The following is a 22,800-nucleotide window of genomic DNA, read 5'->3' on the forward strand; positions in this document are numbered from 1 at the left end:
GGGTTGAGGTCAGGTCTCTGTGCAGGCCAGTCAGGTTCTTCCACAGCAACTCAGCCATCCATCACTTTATGGACTTTGCTTTGTGCCATGTTGGAACAGGATGGGACCATCCCCAAACTGTTCCCATGAAGTTGGGAGCATAAAATTGTCCAAAATGTCTTGGTATGCTGAAGCATTAAGAATTCCTTTCACTGGAAGTAAAGGGCCGAGCCCAGACCATAATTTGTCCTCTACCAAACAGTGCAGTTACTGGTCTTGTGAAAACCACCAAACCCAGAATCATTCATCGGATTGCCAGATGGAGAGGCGTGATTCGTTACTCCAGAGAACACGTCTCCAGTGCTCTAGATTCCAGTGGTGCCATGCTTCACACCCCTGCAGCCCACGCTTTACATTGTAGTTGGGGATGTAAGGGTTGGCTGCAGCTGCTCAGCAAATGAAACCCATTCCATGAAGCTCTCTGTGCACCATTCTTGAGCTCATCTGAAGGCCACATGAAGTTTGGAGGTTTGTAGCGATTGACTCTGCAGAAAGTTGGCGACCTCCCCACTCTGCACCTCAGCATCTGCTGACTCGTGGCCACCAATTGGCTGAGTTGCTGTTGTTCCCAATTGCTTCTACTTTGTTATAATACCACTAACAGCTGACTGTGGAATATTTAGTAGTGAGGAAATTTCACAGCTGGACACGGTACCACGCTGGAATTCACTGAGCTCCTGAGAGCGAGCTGTTCTTTCACACATGTTTGTAGAAGCAGTCTGCCTGCCTGTGTGCTTGATTTTATACACCTGTGATTGGAACATCTGAATTCAATGATTTTGGATGTGTGAGTGAAGACTTTTGGCAATGTAGTGTCCTCAGCACAGCACAGACATTTTGGACAGTGGGTGTTTCTTTGCATCCAGCTGACAGCTCTAGTTAATTAAGGAAGTTTTCAAGTACAAGAATTCACAATATGTACCTTAAAGCATAAATCACTCCAGATAAAAAAAATATTCCAGTTAAATTCACAACAAACCCACAACATCTGAGGAGCAAATGTCTCTAAAGGCATCAGTTTAATTGAACGCAATCAGCCATTTTCTAAACTACTTATCCTCTCCAGGCGGAGCTGTGCAGCTGATCCCTACTGGATTACTTTTTTGTTCTTCAACAAAAGACTCAGGGCTGTGTCAAATTAGAAGTGTGGAAAAGCCAGGAAACATAAGACGGGCTGTACAAAATGCCACCGACAAGGTCTTTGACTCATTTTTGCCTCTATGAACACTAATCCTACTCATAGTGCCAGGGGCTGGTTAGAGTAAGCATTACCAAAGCCTGTTATTGGACATGTTTTTGTGTGAGAAATTGGAGTTCAATGACTGAACCACCCAACTGTGCGCTCTATCTAATCTTCACCTAAAGAACAAGCCAGCACTGTTGTCGATTTAACTGTTCAATAAGCAGTTTGTAAACGCAGAGCAAGCTGCAGGGTTGGGTGTTCTCCATGCTGCTGAAATGCTGCCCGGCAAAGACAGTCCATCTGGTCAGACTTCTCTCAATACATTAAAATCCCTCTGTGGCTATTTGGGTTGTGCTTTTCCTAATTTTGAGATGGCGACATCAAACCTATCCTAGATTAAAAGCATCTTTCCAAGAAGAAGAAGATGAAAATCAGCAGCTAGTGCCACAAAGCAGCTTCTCTTTGTATGACTTGCCACAGCAATTATGAAGGAGGATGTAAGTTGGTAAGGAGTACATCTATGTGTATTACCTCTTTTTCCTGTTCAGCTTAGAGAACTTTTACTTATTTTCCTCATGGATAGGGTTACTCTGTGTGGTATAAGCATACCCAAGGATAGACAGGCCTTCTGAAGATAGACTAAGCGTCCCAAAAACATTGGTGTGTTCCTGAAATAAACTAGATTTCTCTAGAATAGAACTAAAAATATCCGAAATGAGATACAGACGAGACATTAAATGACCACAAAAAATGTAAAATGGCTCTAAAGAGACACACTGGCTCTAAAGTGATTTACAAAATGATCTAAATTGAATCCAAACAACCTATAAAGATGCAAAAATAGCCAATGTGAGTTAGAAAACAATCATTAATTTATGCAACACAATCAAGATTTCACATAAAAATCGTTACAGAGCGACAAGCTGGCCAAATCAAGACAGAAAAAGATACAAAATTACTTCAGAAAGGCATAGAATAGCTCGAATAGATGCAAAATAACCATAATGATACACAATATGACCCTAAACAAACCCAAGATGAGAAAAAAACAGTGTAAGATGCGCATCCCAAAATCACATCTATGAACAATGCAGGAGGACCATGTGCAAGTCCATGCCTAATGGTCCATGAGTGCACTGTTAGTACTGTTACAGCTAATGTACATGTACATATTACTGAGATCCAATGCAGTGCAAGAAAATGAAGAACATAGCTGCAAAGCCCAACCCAGAGACAGCTGGTTCAGCGATTTCATTCACAGTGACTTGTAGCTCTGAGCGGCTTGTTGAATGGTAGTCGAGCATACTTTACTTTGTCACTTTTCCCATGTGAACAGCCTCAAAATCTGCATTTAACATTTACTATGGAACTGGGACACGACTAAGCAGGAGGGAAGATAGCTTCAGGCTGGCTATATTTGCCTCCGAGCATTGATGACTGGTTTTTAAATATTAAGTTTGCTGATTTTAGGCTCGGGTTATTATTTCTGTGGTTTCTTTATGGCATCTTTTATTTGAAAAACAGCATCTGTGCAGTGAGATTATCACTAGAAAGATCAAAATTATCTAATATGTTTGTATATCATAGACCAGTAATGGGCATGGGGTAGCACCAGCCCAGCCCATTTATGTACACTGAGTATGTCATTGATGTTTGTGATGGGGATATGTGCTAAGCACTGGAGAGATTGTATATCCAGTTGAATGTCTCCCTCTAGTGGATAAAAACTATATTGCATGACTTTAGCAATTGCAAATGTTCTCCAGTCACACCTGAGCTCACGCAGTCCTGCCACGCTGCTCACACATGTCTTTGTCATGATCATTATCTGTTTTCATATCAGCCTTGAGCCACTTTGTGATTACCATGGTCTCAGAATACCCAGTGTTACTCAAACTGTACTTTGCACAGCCAAAAATTGGGTTAAATGATGACCCAAGAGGCCTTCTGCTTGCATAAACTGGCAAGAACTCAGCAGCTCAGTAGGAAAGAATTAAAGTATTTGCAAAACTTGTCTCCGAGCACAGCAGAGGGGGAGCCCCAGGCGCTGTCACCTTCACTCCTGACTCACAAAGAGATGTTGCAAAAACTAAACTCTGTCAAACTGCTTTAATGCACATCTATAATTACTGTCTCTCTAACAGAAACTCTTTTGACCTGACTTCTCAGGACAGCCAGCGGGGAGAGATGTGGACAGATGTTGCCTTTTGCTTGTCACTGCTAGATGGCAGCAGTCGGTGTCAAGGCTGCAAAGTCACGGCTTCCTGTCACTCACTGGAACATCGAGTACGGAGAGGTTGAGGCAGCAGTATATAAATAATGAAGTTCACGATGCCCCAGAAGGAAACAGACTACCTTTATCCCATCATGCATTATTCATTACATTTCTTCCCACTCCAAGGCAGTGAGAATGCATTAATGTTAAGGCTGTAATTGTAACCTCGAAAAACTCCCAAAAAAAACACCAAAAGAAAATTACAGCAGGACTAAGGCTTCTGGAGGAACCAGAGAGACTATGATTTTACACACAGAGTCAAATTTCACAATAATTCTTTTATTTAAAAACATTTTTCATTTATGTTTTTTAAAAGTGAGCATAAGGTAGATGTGACAACAAAAGGCAGAAAAATGTAAGCCTACAATAAAACACTGTGCTGTGTGATACTTGGAGGTAATAGTAGATTAAATTCAAATTCAAATTTTATTTGTCACATACACAGTCATACACAGTACGATATGCAGTGAAATGCTTAGACAACTGCTCGTGACCTAAAGAAAAAAAAGAAAAGGTTATGAATAAGATAGGAAATAAATATGAAAATTAAAAAGGGGTAAATTTAACTAGGAAGGAATCAAATCAAATAAAATATATAAATTAAAGTTGAAAATAAAATAACTGTACAACAAAATACACAATACACAGTATAGAAATATATAAGAATGTATGAAGAAATATAAATATATATATATATACACAATAACAGCAGCTGTACAAGTATTAACTGGAAATGAGGAATATAATGTCCAGTGTTGTGCAATCCACATTATTTAGTGTCTTGTGCAGTGCAAAGACACTGCACAAGACCATTCTTCAGATGGTGAAGAAGCAGTGGATGAAGAACTTCAACCACTGCAAAACAAAAAGGTGTGTAGATCAATCCAAAGATCGATGCCAGTGTGGCATGGTAACAGCTCGATGCTAGCCCAACAGATACTTTGTGTCCCTCCTCTACGTTCAGTAACTCAAACATACGCTAGAAAAAAATCTCTGAACCTTTTATGTTGACCATCATGTCACATTTAAACGATCGAAGCTGACCCAAGTAAGGGCTTTAGAGACAGACACATCCAAAAAACAACAACAACAAAAAACAGTTTCATCAAAATACATAAAAAGCTGTTTTGCTGTGTTAACTAATTACTGTGAAAAGTACAAATCCTGTAAACTAGAAGCAATTAAAATAAAAAATAAAGCATTTGCAGTCCTACAAAACACAAAAAAGCAAAATAGCTTTATCCAAAACTCACTCACTTCACCTTCAGGCTGCTGACAAACTGCAAACCAGCAACAGGATGAATGAAACAAAGCTGAAAAGGCTTCAGGCTTCCCTGCACGTGTGGCAGCAGATTTGTGGCATAATAAGGGAAATGTTGTGGAGAAACTACTGTAATGCAAAGACTAATTTCACCTTTCATTTATTCCAAAAATAAATGATTCCTCCCTCTAGTTTTTACCTACATGTCAAGCTGACAGTTCATGTCAAAATTATCACGGAAGCAGTGAAGCGATGGGAGAATGGTAATAGTAAGAGTTACAATCTAACAAAAACATAGAAATGTGGGTTCTTTAAGGATGATGTCGTGGTTAGATCAGCTGAAACTGGCTGGCAGCGAGTCACTTGCAGGCTTACTGTAATTCATGGACTGAATATAAAAAAAAAATGCAGCTTAAGGCTCTGACAAAGCTCAATGGCCTTAAATCTGCATAGCTTTCTAGTCGCGCATACGTGGCAACTCAGCTAAATTCAAGCTGAGTTCCAAGTCTTAATGAGTACAACACGATATTCATTTTGTAGATGAAGGGTTAGTAACTGTGCAAAAGTCTTACAGTTTTTTCTGAATGCTTAAACCCTAACTGTGATTCTTATAGCACAATTCCTAAAACTATTAACACTTATAGCAAAACCACTCACTGAGTTTGCAAAACTAAAAGCACAAACACTGCTTTGCACTCAGTTTGCAATTTTGTAACACACACTTTGCAAAACTGTAGGCACAACTCACTGCTTACACTCAATTACCAAATTTCCAACACACTCCTAGCAAAATTATACACATGTATGGCTATCATTAACACTATTTTGCCAACTGTCTGGCACACTTTCAGATGTGAAAACTGTTTTAGATAATTAGTCCACTTTGCAATCAGCCTAAGCACTATAAACAGGCCACAGGTAAGCTGTCTATGTGGAGTACAATGGAAGGAGCAGTAAGAGTGAGAAGAGTGAGAATCAGAGGAGGCCGAGGGAGAGGACGTGGAGGTGAAGAAGTTGGAGGAAGAGGACGTGGAGGTGAAGAAGCAAGAGGGTTAGAGGAAGTTAGAGGAAGAGGACAAAGAGGAGCAAGAAGAGGACGAGGAGGGGAAAGAGGAAGGGTAAGAAGAGTAAGAAACAGAATAACTGATGACATCAGGGCTACAATAGTGGACCATGTCATCAACCATGGGATGACCCTGAGGGAAGCTGGCCAACGGGTTCAGCCTAAACTGAGCCGCTACACTGTGGCAAGCATCATTAGGACATTTCGAAATGAGAATCGGTAAGTACTTTGTAGCACTGCCATACTCTAATGAGAAACACAACAGTACCATACATGCAAAAATACTGAAATTGTTACTTTACAGAATTGCTAGACGTCCAGATGTTGGGGGCAGAGGCAGAATGTTCAATTGACATCTGTACACAGAGAAAGCAAAAGCCAGATGTGTTTTGTATTCATACCATCAGTGTGCAGTTGGCGCATTGTGTGCTTAGTAGATGATGGCTTGTGTGTACTGTTTGATACGAAAACACCATTTTTACGAAGGTGTGAAGAGTTAATCTAGCTGTGTTCGCTTTTGCAAGAGAACTACAATGTTTTGATAATTGGGTGACAGGTTTTCTTATTTGTGTGTAGAGTTTTGCAAAAATAGCCAATAGTTACAAAAAATGTGCTTAAGCAATCAGAAAAAACTGTAAGCTACTACTCATTTCTGTATATTTTGCTTCCAAGGAGCCATTTTCAGAGGAATCTTTTTCTTTTTTTATTTATTTGTGAAGCTACTTATCATTCAAGCATTTAAAAAAAGGCCCTAACTGGATGTCTACACATAACAGAACCCATTTTAAATTGTATCTTTTATCATTTTTTGTTCCCTTTTAATAAAATCATAAAAGTAGTATTTTCAGTAACAGTAAATTTTTCACAAGTCTCTACCCTACCTGACAAACCTCCATCCTGTAAATCCATCCGAGGCGGTGGTGTCTATATCCAAGGTGACAGACCCAGTAGAGCGGTAGTTAAATGACACTGAGGACTGTGATGAGATGTCACGACTTATTTGGAAAATTCAGTTGCTTCTAAGATGTTCGCATATGGCACCTTTAAGGGAAATGTCAACTTAGGCGAATATCGTCTTATTTTTTGAGTGTGTGTGTGTGTACTTGTTTAAATGTCTTTATGAGGACCATGCCACTATATTTGTGGGGACCAACAGTTACTTGTGGGGTCCAAATGTTGGCCCTCACAAATTTGAAGGTATTTTTGAGGCTGAAAATGTGGCTTTAAGAGTTAGGGTTAGGTTATGTTTATGTTTAGGGTAAGGGGTAGGATTAGGCATGTATTTCTAATGGCTAGGGTTAGGCTAACGGGCTAGGGAAATCACTATGTCAATTATTTGATGCCATCACTAAGATGTAAAAACGAGTGAGAGTGTGTGTTTGTACCAAAATCAACAATATTTGCCTGTAATCACATTATGGCACAAATATAACTCCATAGTTTTTTATGTCTTCTTTTGAAAGAGCACACATGGAACTGAAAAGCAGACAAATTTCATCAGCAGAAATCCTTTGCATGGAGACAGAAACCTGGAAGTAAGCTGTGTGGGACAGTAAACAGTCAACAAGTGGTTAAACTCAATAATCAGATATGCTTCCTCGGGACAGGAGGAAAAGGAAAACCATGTTGGAAAAATAACATCAGCTTTGGCAGAACACAAACCAGCCCACAGCTCGGAACAGAAACTACTTTTCCATGTAAATACCCAACAGCTTAGTACGATCCTCCAAAATATCACCATTCCCTGCCAAAACCTCTTCAACTTACGCCTAGAACACTTTATGTTTCAGTTTGAACAACTAACATAGCACTAAAGCTAAATACATACATTCGAACTGACAAAGCTGCACACCAGTGAAGTATGTATACAGTGCACCGATAAGTGTGGTTTAGGTGTCTGAGGCAGGGTCAGCAGTCACTGAAACTAGGTTTGTGCTCCAGAGGAAGTTAACTGTGGTGAACTTCTGGCAACAGCTTGCAGAACTGACAGACTGAGTAGCATTTATTTGGATTGCAAAACACTGTGCATTACGTGCAGAGTAGCATTCAACCTCTTGATCTCCACTGCCGCGGGCTTCTGAACTCAGGGTACTTTTTTTTAATAGAACAAGCTGTGGCAGGTTATGCAGATGACATATTAGATCACTAACTTGGCAGATAGAGTGAACATGACTGAAGTCATTTCAAATCAGCTCCACATTCCACCGTTGTCCTCAAAAACAGCACCAAACAAAAAAAGTTCTGTTTTTAGTTATTTCCCGTTTTTGGTTTCCTACCAACTACTGACAGTCTTCAGTGGTACGATCTCTTCTGTGCTCGGCAGCTTGGCAAACTACGAAAGAGTGAACTAAAAAGCACTTTTCAAAACACTCAAGGTCACCAAAACAGCTGAGTTCAAAAATACCCATCAAGTCAAAACCATATTTACAATATTTAAAAATCACTAAGAACAGCTGTTTGAACAGGTGAGTGTGAGAGACAGACAGAGGCAATTAATGTTGCAAAGATGGAAGGATCAGGACCTTGTGGTCTTACTGATGTGCACTGTGTTCTTTTTGATGTGCGAAAAGAAAGCACACTATCCAAGGACGACACCCTGACTCTATATCTGAAAGGCAGGGAGAAACTAAGGAGTTGTCAACAGAAAATGAAAAACTATTACATTTAGATCAAGTGAATTTGGTGCCAATGAGGAAAACCTCACTTTTATTGCTGTTTTATTAGAGAAGATTGCAATAGAACAAAGATTTGATTTCCTGGAGGTAAACACTGAGGGCAGTGGGTGGGATAGTGGTAGTAGAGTTAGTAGATAGGTAGAGCTGGGTGTCATCAGCATAACCATGGAAACTGATATGACCAAGAGGAAGTAGATAGATAGATTACAAATGAAAGAGGGCCCAGGAGAGATCCCTGAGGGACTGGAACTAGAAATGGATGGAATTTAGCAATTCTGAGTTGAATGAACTGAGTGTGGCCAGAGAAATGAGATCTGTGGGCCACAAAACAAAAACAAAAAACCAAAGAAAACAAACAAACATAAACTGAGCTGAAAGAACTTAAGTGCTCTGTTGAGCTGAGTGTGTTATCAATTACAGCAGCTCAAAAGAAAACTAGAAATTACATGTATTTTCCATCGCTGACGAGGACACTGTCTTCTCTCTGCTTCCTCCTGCAAATCAGAAGCTGGTGTATATTCACAGTTTACAAGCACAGAAGCACAATAAATTTCTTCCGTAATGATCTTTTAAAAACCCCCACCTTCTTACACTGGATTAGTCATTTGACAAACAATTACAGTCGTTCACACTCCAGCGGCCAGCAGCACCACACCATTTCACAGTCAAGCACGCTCTAATCCACTTTGCTCGAATTACGAGGCCACCATAAGAGAGGTGCCTGGAAAATGAGTTATGCCTCTCATAAATACAGCTAATCAACATATAAAGTAACTTTGTGCTCACCAGGTTAGCTCATAGGTTAAAAGGAAGATCTACTTCCTTTTTGTCTGTGAAGGTTCTCAGTCATCCAGGTCATCGTAGTCAAAGGAGCTTGCAAAGAAAAGCGTCTGGACTTCTTTAGGTTACTTGAAGACGTTTCACCTCTCATCCGAGAGGCTTCTTCAGTTCTAAGGTCAAATGGTGGAGAGTCCCAGATATAACCCTGGTGGGAGTGTCCCCCACAGAGGGACAAAAGGACCCCCTGATGATCCTCTAATCGCCTGAGCCAAGGTGTGGAACTGGGTGTGGGTCCCAATCAGCCAGAGTTTCGTGTGAGTTCATTGTGAAACCTGGCCCCACCTTATCATGCGAATTCCTGAGGTCAGATGGCCCAGGGTGTGAGTGGGCCTTAAGGCGTCTGGGAAGGGATCTCAAAACTGGATTATAGATGGCAGAGAGTTGGTGTCGTAAACCACCGCCTCTGTTCAAAGATGGTCGCTCACAGTGGACATAGATGGCTTCTTTCACTCCTCTTTCAAACCATCTGTCCTCTCTGTCCAAAATGTGAACATTGGCATCCTCGAAAGAGTGACCTTTGACCTTAAGATGCAGATGGACAGCTGAATCTTGTCCTGTGGAGGTGGCTCTTCTGTGTTGTGCCATGCGCTTGTGAAGTGGCTGTTTGGTCTCTCCAATGTAGAGGTCTGGGCATTCCTCGCTGCACTGTACGGCATACACCACATTGTTAAGTCTGTGTTTTGGCGTTTTGTCTTTCGGGTGAACCAGTTTTTGTCTGAGTGTGTTGCTGGGTCTGAAGTACAAGGATGTCATGCTTGGAGAAAACCCTCCTGAGTTTCTCTGATACACCGGCTACATAGGGGATGACAATGTTGTTGCGTCTGTCCTTCTTATCCTCCCTCGCTGGTGTCTGATCTTCTTTTCTGTGCCTCTTTGCTGACTTTAAAAACGCCCATTTCCGGTACCCGCACGTTTTGAGTGCTTCCTTTACATGTGTGTGTTCCTTCTTTTTCCCTTCAGGCTTAGAGGGAACATGTTCTGCCCGGTGGTGTAGGGTCCTAATTACTCCAAGTTTGTGTTCCAGAGGGTGATGGGAGTCAAACAGGAGGTACTGGTCCGTGTGTGTGGGCTTCCGGTAAACTTCGATGTTGAGGTTGCCATTCTCTTCAATGTGCACAGCGCAGTCCAGGAAAGGCAAACAGTCGTCCTTTGTGTCTTCCCTGGTGAACTTGATGTTTTTATCCACAGCATTGATGTGCGCAGTGAAGGATTCCACTTCTTGTGTCTTGATTTTGACCCAGGTGTCGTCTACATATCTGTACCAGTGGCTGGGTACTCTTCCTTTGAAAGAGCCAAGAGCCTTCCTTTCCACTTCCTCCATGTAAAGGTTGGCTACAATAGGTGACACAGGGGAGCCCATAGCACAGCCATGTTTTTGTCTGTAATAGCCTTCGTTGTATTTGAAATATGTAGTGGTGAGGCAGAGGTCTAACAGTGTGCAAATCTGATCGGGTGTGAAGTTGGTCCTGTCCTCCAAGGAGTTGTCTTCTTGTAGTCGTTTTCTGACAGTCTCCACTGCCTCCGTGGTGGGTATGCAAGTGAAGAGAGAGACTACATCAAAGGACACTATTGTTTCATCTGGATCCAGGGTAAGTTTCTGGACCTTGTCAGTGAAGTCGGTGGAGTTCTTGATGTGGTGTGGGGTGTTCCCCACGAGAGGAGCAAGGATGGTAGCAAGGTGTTTTGCAATGTTATAAGTGGCTGAGTTTATGCTACTGACTATGGGTCTGAGTGGGACAGCTTCCTTGTGGATTTTTGGAAGTCCGTAAATGCAGGGTATGGCATCCCCTGGGTAAAGGCGGTGATAAGTAAGGCGGTCAATGATTTTGTCCTTTTCCAAGTCTTGAAGGCAAGCTATAACTTTCTTTTTGTAGCTGCTTGTGGGGTCTCGCTTTAAGGCTTCGTAGGTATTGTTGTCACTGAGGAGAGTAGTGATCTTTGTATGGTAATCTGTAGTGTTTAGGACCACGGTGCATCTTCCCTTATCCGCTGGTAAAACAGTGATGTTGTGGTCTTTGCTCAGGGAAGCGACGGCCTTCTTTTCCTGTATTGTGAGGTTGGACGGAGGGACTTTGGCACTGGAGAGGGTGGCTGAGACTTTCATCCTGATTTGCTCTGCTTCTGTCTGTGATAATTTATTAATCCGAATGGCAGATTCTGTGGCTGTGATGAGGTCCACTATGGGCAACTGTTGTGGAGAAATGGCAAAATTGAGACCTTTGGCTAATACTCTCTTTTCAGGTTCAGTGAGATTCCTGTCTGAAAAGTTCTTAACCCATTTCTCCTGACTGTCTTCAGGTGTGTTTTCTTCTATGGGTTGTGTAGGTTCAGATTCAGAATGAGGAGTGTGTGTTTTTGAAAGCAAGGTGTGAAATTTCCTGCGTTGTCTTTCTTTTCCTTTCGAGTGTTGGGCCCGCTGAGCCTTGTCCACAAACTTGTAAACCTCTTCTAAGATTGGAGAGGGTAGAAGTGTTTCCAGTTCCTGCAGAGTCTGGCTGATCTTGATAGATGCCCTCCAAATCAAGATCAGCCAGAAGTGTTGCAGTGATGGCAAACAACCAAATGGTGGCAGCAGAAACGTAGAAAATACTACATCTTACTGTTTCTCAGTAGAGAGAAAAGAGCAGGCCTCTGATTCATGATGCATTTTACGAGTTTTTAATGAATTAATAAGTTAACTAGATTTAAAAGCAACGCAACTTAAATTAACAGGACCTTTGCAGCCGCTACGTGTTCAAAATGTGACAGTTGCAGCAATCCAGCGTGAAAGGAGCCGTTCTGAAAGAAAAAAATAAGAAAAAAAGCAGACATCTGGGAGTGTTTACTTTGAAAAAACAAAAATAATAAGTGAAGAGAGAGAGGCTTTGTTCCTTTTACTGAAATCAAGCCACAAAGCAAAACCGTATAAGAGCATTAGCGGTCATGATCCTAAATCCCCCGGCTGTTATTGGCTGGGTGCTTATTTACATAAGGTGTAGCGGGCACAGCACTGGAGAAACAGGACAGGCCAGTGGGCACAGATGACACGGTGCAGTGACGTCACAGCGAGTGTGTGTAGAGTTGTGGAGGATTTTTTTTTTTAAACTTTTGGCACAGAGTCGGTTACTAAAGAGGCCGCCGCCGTCCCTGCTGTGTGCTCCAATCAGATTACGAGGTCCAGTGTTCTGATAAAGGTGCCAATTCACACACGCACAAAATTTAAATACACATATCTGAGCGTCACATCACCTCTAGGCTGTGGCCACTAATCAAACAGGTGTGTGTAGTATACGTGCGCGCCCACGGATCTGTTCTCATTATTTTTAGAAGCACCTTTCGCAGTAAAGGTAGTTTGTTTTTACCTAACAATCAGCAGGTGACATTTGAAAAGGTTGAGATAGCAGGCAGGAAGCCCGGCTGGAACCCTTTGGAAAATATTAGCAACCACACACCAACTTCATACCACCTCCTTTTACACTTTAAGACACTTTGTTTTTTAACATTGTTGACTCCTCAACTTCCTCTTGGTCAACCGAAGAAATGCACCGAAGCTGAAAAGAATGGAGGGTGATGCTGATGGCTCACAGGCCACAGACAGAAAAAAAGATGGAGGAGAGATAAGAAGAAGCACCACACTGTTATTATTGGACCTCACACAGAGTTCTCCTGCTGAGAGTGTGCGCGGCACTCAGATAAGAGTATGACTCATGCATACCTTCACATAAGTACAGACTCCAGAACTTGTGCTGCTCAAATTAGAATTCCACGTTCTGTCCGTTTCCTGTGCTTGTTAAGCTGCTGTTTACAAAGTGGAGGCTCTTTTTTTCCGCCTTAGAGCGTTTTATTTTTGTACTTCTGCAGCTTTCCTCCATATATACAAGCAAAGGCGGTGGCATTGCCACCATGATCGCTCCACAAATGCTAGGGAGGGGTGCTATCCTGGGTAGCACAGCTTAAAATATGGCCTTTCCTACATTTTTCTCCCCTCATTCTCACTCTCTGCCAACCCTACTGTTACCCATCGTCCTTCAGTCTAACTCGCTCCGCTTCTCATTCACTAATCCTCTCCCTTCATTTTCTCTTCACTTTCTTCTGGTTATCAGCCCTGTGTTCCAGCTGAAGGAACAGACTGTTCAGGTAGCATTTGAAGAGCATTTTGAGCGCCGGTCTGATAGAGAGACTTAAGAGAGCATCGTCACTGAGGCTGAGCTGAAGCTGCTGCCGCACATGCTGAAGCAGTCACTGAGGTGAATCCAGCAGAGGAAAATGATCACACATATTCTGGATCATCATGCTGCCATTCCAGTGTGGTCTCAAGCAAAAACTGGTCACCTCGGCCTCCAAGAAAATGTGACAAGTCTTTCAAGAGTTAAAGTAGTCCTGTGTGAATCATAAATTTCAAATTTCAACCCTAGATCATGCTCACTAATAAAATGGATTTTCTTCAATCAGGAAGTTTGAACATTTCAGATATTCACAGTTTGATTCCAGCTGGGAACCAAAATGCTAAAAATGCAGTCTCACCAGATGGTGGACAATCTTAGTGTCATAAAATCATGTCGGGAAGGTGTAAATTGGTAAAAGATGCACATTATCCTGACCAGGAAAGGTCAGCGCTATTAAAGGCAACAGTGGGGGGTTGTCGGTGGATTGTCTGAGGACAACACCAGGAATGCCTTTGAGGAAACGTATGCATTGTTGTAGCACAGAGTTGAACAAAACAACAGAAGATTACCTTTTGTTTTTTAGGTTTTATATAACTGTGCTAGTGACTGTTTGATCAAGGATATTTCCAGCATTGCAAAAGCATTGAGATAAGGATTCGTGAAGCAAAACCAAACCAAGAAAAGATGAATACTAAATAAAATAAACAAAATATAAATTTAAAAAAGTAAAACGCAACGATAATCCACTCTATAATACAGCCTATGACCCAAAACATACAGCATATATTTAACACACTGAAACCAAAATAAATATAAAAAAAAGGTTGATTTATTTAAAAAAAAACAATCACTATGTAAAATATGCTTGATATAAACTCACTGTGTACCACTCAATAAACTTCATTTGACCAGATTCCATTAAAATGTAACATTTTACATTGTACTTATGTAACAGAATTACATGGAAGATTGAAATGTAATCATATTACTTAGAATCAGCTTTTTGGGATTAAACTTTTTTTTCCTAAAAGTACAAAGCTGCAAAGTAGAACAAGGACCGTCATCCCCAGCTACCAAGTTTGAGTCGGTACACTGACTGGACAGAAGCAGCTGAAGACTGTCAAGACAGCAACGTGATGCGGTAGGTTTCACAGCAACTAAAGTTTTAAAGTAAAATGCTTACGTATAGCACCTCTGAAGTCAAAAAATATACTACTACTAAACATATAAAAGAATTTTAAAAACATAAAATGTGTCATCAAAAATATCTTTGCAAATATGATTATCTAAACATTCATCTGCAAGAGCCTAGAAGCACGGGATTTTCCCGTTATGTGACGCATGTGATTTCTGAGCAGGGAGACTTGGATTTGCTAGTGAAAATACGAGTGGACTCATGCAAACATAATTTTGTTCTTCAGAATTTTCAGAGCTACTGGAGCTGAAAACAAGCAGTCGATTGATCTGTCGACAAAGGCAGAGCATAGCAGAAATGTCAGTGATCCACTGGCTGCTGCTTCTTTCAAAACGTCTCCTGTAACAGGAAGGAAACTCTTTTTGTCAATACAAAAAACCTACACCACACACATATATATACATTCTTGTGCGTGTATATACATACAAATATATACACACACGCATGCACACTACCAGTCAAAAGTTTGGACACACCTTCTCATTTAATGGTTTTTCTTTATTTTCACAACTATTTACATTGTAGATTCTCATTGAAGGCATCAAAACTATGAATGAACACATATGGAATTATGTAGTCAACAAAAAAGTGTGAAATAGATTCTTCAAAATAGCCGCCCTTTGCTTTAATTACTGCTTTGCACACTCCCGATAAGCTTCATAAGGTGGTTACCTGAAATGGGTTTCCAACAGTCTTGAAAGAGTTCTCAGTGACCCTGACCAATTGTTGGCCCTTTTCCCTTCACTCTGTAGTCCATCTCATCCCAAACCATCTCAGTCGGGTTTAGGTTATGTGTGTGTGGAGGCCAGGCCATCTGGTGGAGCTCTCTATCACTCACCTTCTTGGTCAAATAATCCTGGAGGTGTGTTTGGTGTCCAACTAATCGCAAACCCAATGGGATGGCATGTCGCTGCGGGATGCTGTGGTAGCCATGCTGGTTCAGTGTGCCTTCAGTTTTGAATAATTCCCCAGCAGTGTCACCAGCAAAGCACCTTCACACCACCTCCTCCATGCTTCATGGTGGGAACCATGCATGTAAAGTGTTGATAACTCTGAATGTCTGAGGATGTGAGGATTTATCCTCAGCAGCAGAGGTGACTCTTGGTCTTTCTTTTTCTGTAGTGGTCACTAATGTGAGCCTGTTTCGTCATAGCGCTTGATGGCTTTTACGACTGCACTTGGGGACACATTCAAAGTTTTAGCAATTTTCCCAGACTGACTGACCTTCAATTATAAAAGTAATGATGGACTGTTGTTTATCTTTACTTAGCTGATTGGTTCATATTGTGGCTGATGGCCACAATATGAATCCTAACAGTTGTCAAACAGGGCTGTCAGCTGTGTACCAGCCTGGCTGCTGCACAACACAAAGGCAAGAAATTCCACAAATGAAACCTGTGAAGTGAAAACCATTTCATGTGACTACATCATGAAGTTCACTGAGAGAAGGCCAAAGGTTTGCAGCACTGTCAACAAAGCAAAGGATGGCTAAAATATGAGACATATTTAGAGTTATTTATCCATTTTTTCTTTGTTACATTATTCCATATATCTTTCTTCATATAGTTAATATTTTCAGTATGTAGCTACAATGTAGAAAGTAGTAAAAATAAAGAAAAAAACATTAAATGAGAAGTTATGTCCAAACCTTTGACTGGTAGTGTGTATATATATATAGATGTCATGATGCATACTCAACCAGGTAAGTAAATCCCAAAATGCTGATTCTGTTCATCTGGATTCAGCGTTTTCAGTGGGAGAAATGTTTCGTCACTCATCCTGACTTCTTCAGTCTCAGCTGACTGCAGGTTTCCCCAACCTTATAAACAGCACATTTGCACAATAACTGAGACCTTCCCACTGAATGAACAATGGGCTGTGAGGTCAGTTCCTTGATCATTATTATGCAAACTGGCATGACCGTTGATTAACAACCACTGATCAATGCCCATGAGTATCATTCACAGAGAGTTGGGGAATGGCTGCAATCACAGCATTGTAAGATGGTGACAGATGTATCCTTAGGCCCCCTCCTCGATTCAGAGATGGTCTTTCCCTTTTCACGTAAATGGCCTCCATGACTCCGCGCTCAAACCAGCGTTCCTCCCTGTCCAGGATGTGTACATCCTCATCATTGAAAGAGTGTCCATTGGCCTCTAGGTGTAAACAGACTGCAGAGTCCTGGCTCTTCTGTGTTGTGCCATCCACTTCGCCAAAGGTTGTTTGGTTTCCCCCCGATAAATCATGACAATCCTCCTGGCACTTAACAGCGAACACTACATTACTCTGTTTGTGTCGGGGGACCCGATCCTTGAGGTGGACCAATTTTTGGCACAACATGTATAGATATAATCTCTCTATATAGATATCTCTATCTATATCTGGATATATCCTGTGACTTTTCATGTGATTAAAGCATCTTGGCCTGCTGTGTTCTTGCTCGTTTAAAGAATCACAGTAAAAACTACTGCAGCCCACGAGTTGCTTTTACTTTATTAATTCTGTGTCCTGTGGACAGGTTTGTGGGGGTGTGGAGCTTGGATAGCGGTCCATCTTTTTGATAACAGACACTTTTTAAAAAAAAAAAACCTCTGAAGCTTAAATTACCAGCAAAATGCTTAGTGTTCGCAGGGTAGTTTAAAGATATGAAACATGCTGAAAAGAATCTTTAACATTCAATCCTAAAACTACAAAAAAAAAGGTGATAAAAAGCAGGACGGATAACGCATCTTTCATGTCGGCACTGAACATATACTAGACATAAATGTAGCAGCAGTCCAATTCTTATCATCTGCGGCCATGCAAATCCTCAAGTAGGTCAAAGAAACATCCTTTGCTTTGAGGAATTTAGGCGTGTGAAGATCTCCGTGTGTGATCTAGAGGAGAGAAATAAATGTTAGCTTTTACATAACTTACCAAGCAAAGCGGATAGGATCCATAAATTATGGATCTCTGCCTGTCTCTGTATCAGAGACATCCGACCTCCAACCAACCATCTCCTCAGCTGCTCTCCATACATGCATATGTATAACACAAGCACAGAAAAGGGAGGCAGTGGGGCTTGCGAAGGGAAAAGGATGCTCGGCACTTCCTTTGTCAGAAATGCTACTCTTGGCCTGAAAGTCATTTTCCCTTCCAGATAAAAGCTGGGCGATGGAAGGTGTGCTTCTGAGCAAAGCAAACGGTGATGTGAGGATTTTTTTAAAAAGAACGAAAGAAAAAAAGTACATTGCCTGAGCAGAGCGGTCGAAAAAGAAGATAGGAGGATGTGATGGTGGAAGCAGAGGCGGCGAGATGAAGAGATGATGAGATGAAGTAAAGCCCTCGCTGTCAGGCAGCAGCTGAATATGGATCTTGATGAGAAGAGTCACTCCCAACCTGATCAAACAAGTCATCAGCTTTAACTTTCAGCCTGTTCCAATAATCCTTTAAATGCTTGGCTCCTGCATTATTGAACAGCACTATATGCTACAGCAGGAGAATCGATTGCAGGCAGAAGCTCACGGCTGATCTCGTCTCTGCAGTGACTCACGTTTCATTGCTCACCCTTGTGTTGGCAGAGAGCTTAATGAGCACATTCTTGATAGCCAGGTATTATTAAAGGCTAACTCGACACATTCGTGTCATTATTAAAGCTTTAAATGTTCTCATCCAACAGCTGTCTCGCTGGACATTTCCCTCTCAATGAGGTAGAGATGCCTCTTGTTGCGATTATGATATTATCAGCACGGGCTGCTTTCTGCTGCACAACATTAATGGATTTTCTGTTGGCAGTGCCAGGAAAAGAAGCACAGAGCTGAACTTTGATCACACGAGCAGCTTTGTTCTGGTGTTCAAAGGCTGTCCCGGCACGGGGAAATCCAGTTTATCTCGACTCGACACCAAAACCAGCATCAGGGGGGCTTTGACAGCAGCAAAGGACTTTCTATCACTGCAGACCTTTGGAGTAACTACACTGATTTCAATGCTGTGTGATGTCACTGGTTTTATTGCCAATGCACACTTTTAAATGACCAGAATTCACAGCTGCTTGTATATGACCTCACAAAGAGCCAATTAAAGCAGACTTGTCATTTAATGCCACACCAATGACGGTGACTGATGAAAGGAAACCACACACACGTATAGCAAATAATGGCAAACCCCTCCCCCCGACAGCTACACTTAAAATCTATGGGGGTAGATGTGGTTAGCAACATACTATACAAATATTATATAGTAAATATACGTTCAATGTCAGCCTGTGAATTTACAATTATGGATCTCTGAGAATGAGAAAAGAACACTATATTGTGTCCTAACACAAGTTCGGCTGGAGCCAGGTGTTGAAGGTCAAAGTTTACTGGTAATGACTGAACCATGTACTGTTGGAAAGATGCTCGAGTTTTACGTATTTGCTGATAGGTATAACAACAAGGCATAACAGTAGCAGTGGCTGCTGTGATTTAAGACATGCTCGGGATGTATGGGATGAGTTTGGCCATCATATGGACATATGCTGTATATTGACATATGCTTTTATTCAGACATGATTATTTTAGCTATTTAGCATCTGCTATCGCCATATTCTAAGTGCCTCTAAAATGCGGCCCATCTCTCCTAGGCAGCAGAGCTGCTCTACACTGGGGAAAAAATAAAAACAATAACAATCATAACAATAATACTTTTAAGTTAGAGTGCGTAAAATCAACGTTTCTTATAGGTAATTGAAGCGGATGATGGATGTAATAACATAAGTTATTGCTTGCATCATTTTTGTAATATATCAGAAAATCCATCCATGCATCATCTTCTGCTTGTTCAGTTCTTGGACAATCAGACATATCAGAATACATAAACAGTTGAAGAAATAACACTGATCCGTACAGATTTGAGAAAACTTCAAAGAAATATAAAATGGTTAAAATCAGTATTACAAATTGCTAATACAAATTTCAAAGATCTTTCTTGAAGGATGACAAAAGAAGCCGTTTTGTGGACAGTCGTCTTCATTTTTAGCACCCGTCTGTTTTGACTGGCGATCTAACCGTACAGCATGTAACAGCTGACGGATGTTTATCAGGATGGATAAGTGAAGTCTCTCACGTGGAACCCTTCAGCTCCTCCACCCTAAAAATCTCTCTTTGACACCATCACCAAGAGGAGCTAAAAAGCAAAGATGCATGTAAAGGAAGGAGAGAGCCATATTGGTATGAGTAACACCCACAGACAGCTTTCACACATCCACATCCCAGGAAATAAATAAATAATTGAAGGAATCATTGAGGGATCAGGGATTTTTTTGTGTGTGTGGTTTAAAGCGGGTACTAATACATCCAGAAATAACTTCCTACTGTAGGTATTATGTTGATTACATGTGCTCACTAAAGTGCACAGCTTAGGTGTATAAAGAGTTTTTAATCTATTCCCTCCAGTTGGTTTCAGCTTCTGGTTCAACTTTAAATTTAAAACAATCTGGGAGAGAAAAAACTTTGGTTAGCAAATGTAACGTGACAACGCAGCTGCTCAGTGTTGCAGTTTAGCACATCAGTGTTCTAAGCACCGGCTTAGCTCACTGGATCAAGCATGTGCTACAACAGGAGCCTGGGTTTAATTTTGCCCCAAGCTTGTTTCCTCAACGTGTCACCCCCTCACTCAATATGTCCCTTCTTTCTCATAAAAATAAAAAAATACTGGCAGCCATCAGTACTACCCCTCAGACACACATGGTTTCAATTTCAAAATCTTTTGTTGTCTGGTGCTTAACTTATCGCATTTGCAAGTTTTTCAGAAAACTTACTGACCTTGAGGTCAAGATCAGTCATATTCAAACTCATCCAAGATGTTTAGCAAATGCTCCTATTGTCACCTCGTTCTCAAGTTAAAGCATTCACAAACCTGGGTCCATCACGCCTACCCACCGGGGTGATGACAATCCCCCATCAGGCTTTTACAGCTGAGGGGGAAAAAGGCCAAAAATAAATCTTTAATGTCAGAGAACAGAGCCAGGCAGTGTTAATTCATCTCAGTTTATTCTTATTCACATTTAAAACAATTTCATGGCAGCACATTCTTCCAACCATGCAGGCGAGACATCCTGTCCTACAGAAAAAAAATCCCATAAAATTCATTTTTTTAAAAAGAAAAAAGTCTAAGGGTATGTCAGTGATTAAAAACAAAACAAAAAACATCATAAGTCATATGGAGAATAAGCAGCATTTAAAATTTTGGGGGGAAAGAAGTGTTTCCTGATAAATGTGTGTTTGTGTGTTGTAGCAGAGCGGGCCCCTGCTTCACCTTTGGATCAATCCCTATCAGTGTTAGAGGAGCTAGAGAGCCGACCAACGGCGTGTCTGCGGTCCTTTCAGTTCACTAAGCCTGACGGGGGCTTAAAAATCACATTGGAGCGAGGGGTGGAGAGATACTGAACGAAAGGGAGAGAGTAAGGCTGGCAGCAGAGAGAAGGACGATTTAAAAATCTGAAACCAGAGCGGGGTTGTTTTCTAGCCTGCGTGTATTACTGCCTGCTCGTCAGCGAGTCGTCTTCTTGCTACAGACCGGGCTCACATTGTTTCTATACACAGGCTGCCTATACGTGATCCATGTGTGCCGTGTACACAACAGCAAAAATAGAACTGCGTGTGGCTTTGCAGGGATTGTCGAGTCTCCACAGAGCCTGCTGTGTTGTTGGGAATATAAATATAAATACCAATATGTTCCCGAGGAAGCCTCCACAGAGTCTGTGCACAGCAGATGTCTGGGTAAACTGTTAACCGAAAACCACAGCATTTCTATCTGAGGACATGTGGTTAGACTCGACATAGGAAAATGGATTGACACGTTCTCTTTTAATCTCTCGCTCCCTTCATTTCATTCATCAGCTCCTATAGTCATCTGTCAGAAGATGGAAACAAGTCAAAAAAAAAAAGAGAGCATAAAACCAGAAGATAAAAACACCCAAAATGGAAAACCCCCAAACTTGTGTAAACAAAACCCTTTGTGGTGGCATCTTAACCACCTGTTCAATGTCATCGCCTGCATCCTCAGCAGATGTCTGATGTTCAGTCCAGAGGCTGGTTACCATAAGAACAAATGGGCCTCAGTTTCTTGCTGTGTGCGTTTAATGTGTATGTGCCGTCACTGGTACTGGAGGTAGTTCTTTAGTGTCTGCGGCAAGGGGAGTGTGTCAATGTGATGGATGCGCTCTCTACCCAGAGCCAGTCGAGCTACTCGTCTGCACAGGTCCATGAGGGGGAGGGGCTCCGCTGTTAGAGATAGAAGAGAGCACAGACACGGGTTAGAGTCCAAACAGGCCTAAGAACAACTTCAAAATGCTCCAGGTATAGATGACAAATCATGTCCAGAGTCATTTTAGTCACAGTTTACATTCATTTTTAAGTTTGGGCAATATTTCCTGTGAGGCAGGAAAGCATAAACATGTAGACACATTTCATATCAAGGACAGTAAGACACTTTGCAAAACAAAACCATAGGTTATGGTAGTAACAAACTTTTACACTAACTAGATTTAGGACACTTAATTGACAAAAACTGAAATATTTGGATGCTTTCAAAGTGACCAACACTAAATGACCTTTCAGTCAGAACTAAAACACTGCTGTCAAAAATAACAGCGCCTACAATAACGGTGAGAAAAGCCCAGAAATCAGACGACCCAACGAGCAAGCAATTTGGAACAGCGGGAAGGAAGAACCAGGTGCAGGGAGGAGCATTTGCCACTAATGGCTGAATGGCTGAATTTTGAACCATGCAAAACTACTCTGGTCGAACCCAAGAATAACAAACAGGGAGCTAGGAGTGAGCATAGGTCGTCCCTTTTAAGCCTCATTAACCATTATAAACCAGTCGGAGCAAACCCAGTGATACATGTTAACATTCGTTTCATGTCATTATAGAGCAACTGCTGCTGCAGTTAACAGGCACTCAGTGACGGGTTGTCAAGTAAACACCAGGAGCTGACATTCTGTGCAGAGTGTAAAATGCTTTGTTTGATTAGGACTTTGTTAAATTATTACTGCAAAACACAAGAACATGAGGAATTTCTTCTTTTTAACGGACTGATTGCACACAAAGATAATACTTAAGGAAAAAAGGTTTATGAGTGTGATAATAAGGCAGATGCGA

The 22,800-nt window shown here is 41.4% G+C and overlaps 1 protein-coding gene across 5 annotated transcripts in view; it reads right to left on the reverse strand.

Moving 5' to 3' along the window:
* Positions 1–17,257: 17,257 nt before the first annotated feature.
* The window catches only part of LOC146504474 (SPRY domain-containing SOCS box protein 4-like), a 49,127-nt gene continuing 43,584 nt past the window's right edge, over positions 17,258–22,800 (reverse strand). For all 5 annotated transcript variants that reach the window (XM_085131089.1, XM_085131088.1, XM_085131093.1 and 2 more), the window contains one exon: positions 17,258–21,920. In XM_085131089.1, the coding sequence (XP_084987215.1) occupies positions 21,793–21,920 (128 nt within the window). In that variant the 3' untranslated portion in view covers positions 17,258–21,792. The remainder of the gene's footprint in view (positions 21,921–22,800) is intronic.

Source organism: Neolamprologus multifasciatus, chromosome 14 (assembly GCF_963576455.1).
Source record: "Neolamprologus multifasciatus chromosome 14, fNeoMul1.2, whole genome shotgun sequence".
Lineage (NCBI taxonomy): Eukaryota > Metazoa > Chordata > Actinopteri > Cichliformes > Cichlidae > Neolamprologus > Neolamprologus multifasciatus.